Source organism: Anabrus simplex, chromosome 3 (assembly GCF_040414725.1).
Source record: "Anabrus simplex isolate iqAnaSimp1 chromosome 3, ASM4041472v1, whole genome shotgun sequence".
Lineage (NCBI taxonomy): Eukaryota > Metazoa > Arthropoda > Insecta > Orthoptera > Tettigoniidae > Anabrus > Anabrus simplex.
Window position 1 is genome coordinate 25,811,883 of NC_090267.1, and position 10,195 is coordinate 25,822,077.

The 10,195-nt window shown below is 38.5% G+C and overlaps 1 protein-coding gene across 1 annotated transcript in view; it reads left to right on the plus strand.

Moving 5' to 3' along the window:
• Window positions 1–6,595, plus strand: part of rad50 (DNA repair protein rad50) — a 266,867-nt gene extending 260,272 nt beyond the window's left edge. The window contains exon 28 of the mRNA XM_067142492.2: window positions 3,379–6,595. Coding sequence (XP_066998593.2) covers window positions 3,379–3,418 — 40 coding nt within the window. The 3' untranslated portion in view covers window positions 3,419–6,595. The remainder of the gene's footprint in view (window positions 1–3,378) is intronic.
• The last annotated feature ends 3,600 nt before the right edge of the window (window positions 6,596–10,195 follow it).

Genomic DNA, 10,195 nt, shown 5'->3' on the forward strand with positions numbered 1-10,195 from the left:
TCTCTATCCCTTATATGTTAAATTTGGCTCTATTTTTGGATTTACGTAAATTTTGCACTTTAACACATATAATTGATGGTTTGATTCACTTATAGGAAAGAACCGATCATCAAATTCTACACGAATATTGGCCCACCTGCTAGCCACATGTGAGCCAAATGCTATGTTTGAAGTCGTCGCATATGTATCTGAAAAGTAATTCACTTTGTGAAAACCTTATGCAAATTACACCCTATTCAACGTTTCTGAATAATTTAACCTTTAAGTAGATGAGATACGAGGAAATATCATAGGGCCTGTCATTTAGACCACTAAATGAGGCCAGAGGCTTCTTTTCGTACAATCCGTTTTTCGGTATGATGCACCGTTTTAGCAGTAGTTATTCTGTAAATTAAGGTGAACATGCATATACTTCCGTATGTCCATCTATATTTATTCATTTAAGTCGATTTGTTGCGATCTAGATGTAGTGTGTCTCACATTGTAATTAATACTTTACAAATCATTAGTGACTGTCAGAAGGAGGGCGTCTGCTGATGTAATCAGTACTCCCCACACCGACTTTAACTGGCAGTAGGAATGGGGTCCTCCTCCAACGCCTGTGTACCATTGTAATGAATAATTCCCTTCTCGATTAAACTAGCAGAATCCAAGGGAACTTGCATTTCTTTCAAAACTCTTTATCATTAGGTATTGGTGCTTCTTGGAAGGGTGCCCCCGATTATAAACAAATTTACCCATTAAAATGTGACTGACGTTACGTATAATGAATTGTGGTAGACAAGTGTACCTGTAGTTATCATCACAACTCCGCAACTCGCACTTTACATAGGAAACAACGTCTGCGAACCTCCCTATGCTTTTTCTCAGATTAACGCCAAGGGACATGCAATTTAAAAATTCTTATTCTCTTCATGTACAGTAATTTACTTCGATATCCGTATACAATATAGAATACCGTTGCGAAGCACTGGTACATTTGCTAGTGCTCAATAAAAATATTATTTCTTGTTCGTGTCTGGTAATTGTGATTGTCAAAAGTCTTTCTGAAGTGATCAGTTTTTTTTTCATGTGTAGAATGCATTGCATGATGTATATGCTTGGTACTGGGAGTATCCTTAGTCTCTTAAATAATGGTCTGCAATGATCTAACCTGTTACATCTCAATATAATTCTGATAGCTCATTTCTGTATTCGAAAAACATCAAGATTTTATCTGTAGCAGCCCCAGAGGGCAATAGCATATTCTTCACTACAACTATTAGACAAAATCCTGAAGGCAAAACAAACAGAACTCAGAGACATCCGTATTTTTTTTAATATGACAATCGCATCTTAATTTTTCATCTATATGGACACCTAAATATTGTGTGGTCAACGTATTTTCAATTGCATGTGCATTTAATATAAGGTTGTGTTTGTTTGCCGTTTTGTCATGGTAGTTAGATGCCTTGAATTCCATGTATTGGGTCTTTTTTAGGTTCATTGTTAATTTGTTTTTCCTGAACCTTGATTCTAAACTACACAGGACTGTATTTGCTGCACTTTCTATGGACATAGGGTCAGGATTATTAATAATTATGCTTGTATCATCAGCATAGAGAACTGCAGTTTCTACTTGATTATTGTGAGGAAGATCATTCACATAGATCAAGAAAAGAACAGGCCCCAATATACTACCTTTGGAATACCTAAGTCTATGTTTTTTACCCGAGGGTGACATGTCTCATTATGCCGTTTACTGTTACAATGTGTAATTTCAACAAACTGGGATCGTTTATCCAGGTATGATCTAAACCCGTCATTAACAATTCCTCTAACTCCAGTCTGATATAATTTGTGCAATAATATTTCATGATCAACAGTATCAAATGCCTTTGAAAGGTCAAGAAATAGTCCTATCACAGTTTCATCATTATCAAGAACATTTACGATCAACTGTGTAAAATGTGATAAAGCAGACAAAGTACTTCTGCCAGCTCTGAACCTGTCTTGTGCATTATTTAACAAGTTATATTTGATTAAAAATTTAGTAAACCGATCTTTCATAACACATTCAAATATTTTTGAAATAACAGCAGTAAGTATTGATATTGGTCTGTAATTATGTAAATCGTGTAAGTTTCCACTCTTAAAGACTGGGATAACTTTAGCTGTTTTTAGGAGATTAGGAAACTGACCACTAGAAAATGATACATTGATGAGATCAGTTAAAGGCTGTACCAGATAAGGAGCCTGGTATCTGGTATCCTGGTATCTTTCCGCTATCAGCTGATCTTCATTTCAAACATGGGTTTCTTGTAACACCAGCATGTCAACTGAGTGATCCAGAATGTTCCTGCTTATACCCTCTAATGTTGAGTTGACGGCTGGTAAACTGGTCTGTGTCCTCAAAGGGACGTCTGTTGGTTTCTGACCGTCATGGCTCTGAGGCCCAGAAGGGCAGTAAGACAGTATCTAATCACCGTCGTCCATTTGGCACCACCCAGGGAACATGCTACAGGCATGGGTAAGTACTTCCCAAAGTAATGGGTAAATGGTTGGTTCTGTTATAACATGAAGCCTATCACATGCATTTAGAAGTCAATTTTGTACAAAGCAAAGGTTGTATGAATTTTCTCCATAATTATAATGACTCTCCTGTCTTTTTTTTTTTTTTACAACGCACCAACACAGATAAGTCTTGTGGTAACGTTAGGATATGACAGGGCTAGGACTGGGAAGGAAGCGACCGCAGCCTTAATTCAGGTATATTTACCTGGTGTAAAAATGGGTGAATCATGGAAAACCATCAGGGCTGCTGACAGTGTAGACAAAACCCACCATCTCCCGAATGCGAGCTCACAGCTACTTGACCCACACCTCATAATCAGCTCACCTGATTTTCTTGGAAATTATGCTTGCCTGTTCTCGGCACAAATACAGCAGAACTACCCGGTGAATGACATTTTAAACAATCAGCCCATCAGTGACGGGAAGGTTTTGTCAGTGCATAAAATATCTGCACAGAATGATGGAATTTTGGCGAGATATTGGCCAAAATTAGTAAATGCACAATTGGCAAGCTCAGAAACAGCTATTGTTGTACGTGACAAACCACAAAATATTTTTGTTATATTTGAATTTTAGTCGCTATTTTTTTCTTTGGATTTTCTGTTATATTTATTGTATGATTTTTATTGTGGAAACAAAATAATGAACTTAATTTTTTCATTGATCGTGCTATACCATACGCAGTTAGTACAAAAAGCATGTAGGCTCCAGTAGGCGTCCAGGCTTGTTACACTAAAAAGAAAAAAGAAATTATGTTTAACACCATGGTTCTTTCAAATGCAATTGTGATTACATTACATGTATTGACTTTTCTTTTCTTTTCAGGGGAAAGTCTGTAATTGACAAGATTGCTGTTGAACGCTGAAAACATTGCTGCCATCTGCTATGGTGATGTTTACGTCACGTATTGGGCATGTTACTGCTCTCTGTCTATATTAAGATCAGTTTAAGGACCTTTTGGTGGTGATTTTGGAGTATTACCATTGGAGCATTCTGTTACTGATGCTACTGAATATTATTAAGTTGATCATTGTCAGATGCAGAAAACAAGGAAAAAGTCACCAAGTAAGGTTATGATAGAAACATACGTAGAATAGAGGGCCTCAGAATATGATTGTACCTTATTTACTCATGTATGTCTCTCGCCTTTTTCCCAAAAATTTGAGTTTAAAAATCATTATGCGAGATATATGCGAGGAACGAAGAAATGAAATTTTATTTAAACTAACATACTTTTTCAAAAGTAATAGTGTCACACTTTCTTACAAGGGCTGTAAATGAGTAGTGGCAATATTGATTGAACGCAATATTTAATGAACGAACAAGTACAGTTGCATCATATTCCTTCAACATACTCACCTGCGAAGTCTATACCTTTTGGTAAATGTCAGGAAGCCCTCGGGAACCGTTGGCAAGGCGTTCTCTCATCATGACAGTGATGGAGCGCCCTCCTGTGTGGAATACAGATGCCACATCAGGAAATTGGCGGCCTCGGAGGGTTTCCTTCAACTTTAGAAACAAGTCAAATTCACGAGGACTCGTGTCTGGTGAGTACAGAGGTTGTTCCAAGACCTCCCAATGTTACCGTTGCAATAAGAGCTTGATATTGTTTGCGACATGATGCGTGTTATCATTATACTTAGTCCGTTATTGGACATTATAATTTTTCCAACTTACTCATTCCTGGTCGCCAGCGTTTTGCCCCAGTGTGCTAAGTTGGGCTGGCAACCAGGAATTAGTTAGCTGGAAAATTTATAATGTCCAATAACGGACAAACTATATTGGTATTATAAATTTACTCATTCGGAACAAATATTTCAGTTTCCCTATGAGAATCAGCATCTTTGTCACATGATGCGTGTTGTGTGATCGTCTCACAATAAACATAGACGTTTGCTCCGCGTAGCTGGACGTAGATATTGCTCCAGAAATCGGCAATAGTAGTCGGTATTGATGGTTTGTCCCTCAGGCACAACATGCGTAAAAATAACACCCTCGTAGTCATATGCCACAATCAGCATAAGCTTCACCCGGCTGGGTTCTTGTTGAAGTTTCTGTGGATGTGGCGAACCTGGGTGACCCCATTAATTCAATTGATGCTTTAATTCAGGCTCGCAGGTTTGTGCCAATGTCTCATCCATGGCGACAGTACACTACAGAAATGCGTCTCTTTCATTCCAATATCTGTCCAGGTGGATGCCAGCCAGTGCATACCGGTGCCATTTCTGTACGTCAGTGAGTTGATGTGGAACCCAATGGGACGCAATTTTCCTCGTGTTAAGACAGTTCATTACTATGTGCCACACCGTTTGATGACTGACACCAACCTGTACGAATAATTACCGAACAATGGTCTACAGAAACAAGACCCCTCACGATGTCAATCTGATCTTGAGGAATAAACAGCTGATCTGTGCGGTGCAAATCCGCACAAAACGCCTTGACCCATCATGCAACCATCCTATACAGTAAATCATTCTCCCCACAGGCTTCACATAATCCTCTATAACATCCTGATGCATTTTTGCCAAGGGCAACCTCGATTTTAATCCACGAACGCTGATCACCTTTTGAAAACATTCTTTAGAGCAGTGAAATCGTCACTATTCCTACAGAAACAACACTCCCAACTGAATGCCCGTCAAATGCACATCACACATCAACAACAGCATGACCTGACTGTTCCCATATCGTATTTGCGCATGCATGCCCGATCTCTTGCGAGTGTCTGGACTACGTTCCCACGACTTTATCTACAGCCCTCGTATAAAAGTCTCAGTCCGAGATGTAGTATGTAGTATGTTGTTCCTTTGCTAATTCAATCACTCTTAAGTTTAAAAGTTCCCAGACCATTTTTTCAGTAAGGTTAGTCACACTGATAAACAAATTATTAGGGAGAAAATACACTGTACTTTATCTGTAGCACAAATCATGTGAAATTGAAATTGCAGACAGTTCAACAGTGTGACATTCATCCACTTCATTTAGTCAGAGAATACCAAAAGATCAATATAATTTTGATTATGCCTTTCATCCAAACAAGAGGAGAGTGTTAAACTTTGAACTGTGTCCAAGTACCACAGGATGTATTGTTATCACATTTACATCAACACTTCACAAGGCCAACCTGTGCGAGATATATGAAAGGATTATAGATTATTTTCTTCCTTCATTTCACAACACAAATTAGAGTGCATGATGTACATGTGTAAATACGGTATTTGAACAACTGTGTATCCTTAGTGGGAGAAAATGTTGGTGTGTGTGTTCTGCAGATAGCAGGATTTGTCAGGAATACTTTAGAAGTTCTAGAAGGGTGTTAATCACTTGTGCCTTCATCATGAAAATGCCCTCAAAACTGTGATACTGATATTGTAATTCTGTTACTTAGCGCATAAATTTTGACAGGCCAATCCTTGAGTGGGTTATTTTTTAAAGTCTAAATATTAAGTAGGTGTGCAGGTACAGGGTGGACCAAAAGTCATGATCAAATATTATCTATAGTGAATAACGTTTGTGTACTTGCATTCCTTATACAGGTGTGGATGGATGTGACTCTGGCCTTAATTAACATACAACACCAGCATTTGCCTGGTGTGAAAATGGGAAACCACAGAAAACCATTTTCAGGGTTCCCAACATTGGGGTTCAAACCCAGTATCTCCTGAATGCAAGCTGACCCAAACTGTGCAGCCACTCTCTCAGTCCTCTCATATTTGTCTCTACTTCTTTGCTAGTATTTATCCAGCTTTCTTCTTATTCTTCATTTCCTGAATTAAAAATCAAGCATCCAAGATCGGTTCTCAGTAAGTATGGATGCTCTACTTCTTTGATGTTGGTAAGCAGAAAAGGCTTGTTGGAAGCTGAAAAAGATTGGGAAATATAGAAATTATGAGTTCACAATTTATGGGATGATGCACAGTTTGCCCTCATTTCTCTTCTGCTCACACTAACCCAGCAATGTGGTGTTCCTTGTCCTCCTCGTGATGAATTGTTTGTTCTCTTTCCAATAATTGGTTTATAATATTGTTGCAGGTCCTTCCCAGAGAGGTGATGCGTTTTATTATCCACTAAAAGTCTTACAGTGTGTCATCATCATCATCATCATCATCATCTCATCCTTTTCCCTTATCCAGTTCCTGCTGGGTCACAGCATTTATGGCACTTCATTTTCCTCTCTCCTTCCACCATTCCTCTTCCATCATTTTGTCCCAGTCCACGTTCTTCTTGCATTCTTCTTTATTGAATCAATCCACCTTGTTCTAGGTCTCCCTGTTGCTCGCTTTCCTTCAAACTTCATCTCCGTTATCTGTTTTGGTATTCTTTCCTCCTCCCTCCTCTTTACATGTGCAAACCATCTTAGTTTACTCCTACCAGTTCTCTCATTTAAGCTTTCCATTCAGACCTCTTTTCTCACACCTTTGTTTCTCAATGTGTCTTTCCTTATCTTTCCTATCATAACTTCTTAGGTATTTCATTTCACTGGCTTGAATTCTACTCTCCTTCCTACTGGTCATTGTCCAAGTCTCAGCCACGTAAGTCAATATGGGTACATTAGACATTTTGTGCATTATCTCTTTACACTTCCTTGGTACTTTCTTATTCCAGACCAGGTTTCTTACACTCTGCTAGAATACATTGCCCTGTTGCACCCACTTGCTAATCTCCATTTCCAGCCTTGTATTCTGCATTAATATATTTCCTAGGTATTTGAAACTCAACAATTTCAAGGCTTTGTCCACCAATTTTCTCCTCTTGATTTCAGCATGGTCTTGTGATTTTCATACCATACTTTTCAATTTTCTTGTTCAGTGCAACAAGTTGTTCTTGTACTTCTTTGCTGTTTGTTCCCCAGAACACAGAATCATCTGCAAATAGTAATAACTTTATATCCGTATTTGTATGTTGCCATCATTTTCATTTCGCTTTGCCCAGCTCCTGCTAGGTCAGGGCGTTGATGGTATACCATCACTCCTTTTCAGACTATTGTTACGATGGGTTCGGCACTCCCAAAGGCATTTTAGAGCTGCCAGCAATTATTCAGGCCGCCCCTTACATGGGGAACAGATGCTCCTTCAGTCACCCCTAACATGGGAAACAAATGCTACAGATGAATAGTGTACTCATACTATTCCCCAGAGTACTGGGTTGTTTCTTCCATCTTCTCCGCTGTAGATTCCGTTGAGGTCTTCACTCGTAACTCTGAGCTGGGACCCTTACTAATATGATACACACAGGGTCAGTGTGCTGTGGGACTCACATAGACAGGGGCGTCACTCCCTGTGCAGGGCTGTATGTATTTACAGTTAATCACAGGTTCACTCGCATTTGAGTTTACCACTCATCACAGTTTTTACCAGCAATCGTAATGCACATGAAGACACACCCACTCAGGTGATCACACTGCACACTAGTTTGTTGAACACCTGGTCACCAACTCAGCTTCTCACAGCACAGTGTTGTTCCAGAACAGTTCACAGTAGCAACCCTCATTGAACTCTCCTTAGGTGTCTGGCGAACACACTCCCAGTGAATGATTCATCATGACCTCATGACCATCTGCTTACTCTCACTCACAGTTGACCCAGTCAAGGCTCTCCAGACTGACTCTGCGTTTCTACAGTTGCACTCTTATACAGGCAAGTGAACCATTCTGGTAGCTTGTAATTCCAGATCATTCTGGACACCTGGTTCATTGTTAATCAGCCTCCAACCACTTCTAGGAGTTTCTTTATCGTGAGTCTCAACTGTTCACCAGTTCACTGTATAATCCCAAATACCACCCACCACCAAATAAGACCTGCTCACCTGAATTTCTAACAACAAGATTAGGAAAAGAAAAAGAATTCATATGTTTACTTACCAACTTTTTTAATTTCTACTAATTTCTACAAAATTGCTAATTTAATACACTTCACAAGTAAGAAAATCACCATAATGTAGTTCATGTCTTGCAGTCACGTATTTATAAAGCCGTTCTTCAGTTTTGGGAAATTGTGCACTCTGCCTTCAGAAAACTCTACCATTACTTTTTAATATAGTTCCTTCCTCCAATCACGAATACATGATTCATCAGTATCATATTTTCTGCTGGCTACACAATTTCTGATAGTCTCAGCTTCGATTACAACTGTTAAGTGTGTCACCCACAGTAAATGACCGCAAACGCTGTTTTGAATTCATCACTTGTTACCGCTGATGCTTCTTTACTCAGAACACAAAGTATTAATCAACTGCCACACCATGTGGTTCCGGTAACGCGGAAGTGAGCAGTGGAGTGAAATTTCTGCCGTTGCCAAGTTGCATGACATGAAACTGCTGTTGACACTTTTTCGGAACAATGTATTATGAAACCACAATACGAAAGGCTTAAACTTGACCCTCACATGAATATAAGGAGCATAATTCTATTTTTTTTTAAGTGTGGATGGTATTCAGGATTGTATGCTATTTTGCTTGCTAGCATTATCGCTGGCCACCATGCACTCAGTTTTTATTACTGTAATATAATATAGTAGAAATCTGTTATAGTGAGAATTCATAGTGAGCGGATTGTCGTTATATCCAATTTTTTGTAAAAGTCAGGAAAACATCATACACATTAAAATCTGTATGAAACGGCAATCAATTCCTTCAAAACTTGCGTTTTCGTGAATGATGTCCACACTATGGCTTATTTTTTTCTTTTCTTTTATTACTTTTTTTTTTTCTTTTTCAAAATCCGATACTATGTGAAAGTGTGTTTAATTTAATTCTGAAAAAGTTATATTATCACTCCAGAGGCTTATGTCGCAAAGTTTGTTTTCTTCTTCAAACAACGTCACCTAACCTAATATGTATCATGAAAACATATTTCAAGCGCACATAGAGAAATGATAACCTCCTTGCTATAAATTTACATGATAATAGCCTTTCCAAAATTTAACCAGACACGAGAAAATATAAACTTCCCTCTGAAGTCAATGAGGCACTCAGCATATCTTTAGGTGTATCCCATTCTTACTTATTGTAGTATTTAGCATTGAGGCACTCAGCATATCTTTAGGTGTATCCCATTCTTACTTATTGCAGTATTTAGCATTAAAATTAAGTGATTGTTTATTCAGCCTTTATTTTTAACAAGTTAACAACTGCTATCAGACAAGTTATTTATGTATTTATTATGAAAATACATTCTCTCTTTCATTTCTAATTTTCTTTACGCAGCAGCAGTTGACAGATATTACTAATTGACTCCGACATTGCCTTCAAATGTCGATGAGAGAACTCGCTAGTGGACATAGCGAGGAAACGGTACCAAAGATGCTCAATCACATGCAACATAATTGCTGGGGTGCATAAATATCAGTAATGGAAAAATCGCACACGCCTAATCGCTCGTAATAACAAATGTGCCCGTGATAGGGCTCTTGCTGTAACCAAAGGATAATACAGAGTTGAATATCAGAATTTTGAAGGGACAGACAAAAACTGTCGTTTTAAATAGATTCTCGTTATATGCCGTACTCTCTATAGTGGACTTCTCGAGTCTCTGTTCTCTCGAATTCTCTCTAGACAAGCTAATTTACAATTGTAAAATGTATGTGAAACTTGGTGAATACTTAGCTCATATATAAGGATCTTCTTTCTTCTCTCTTCTGCC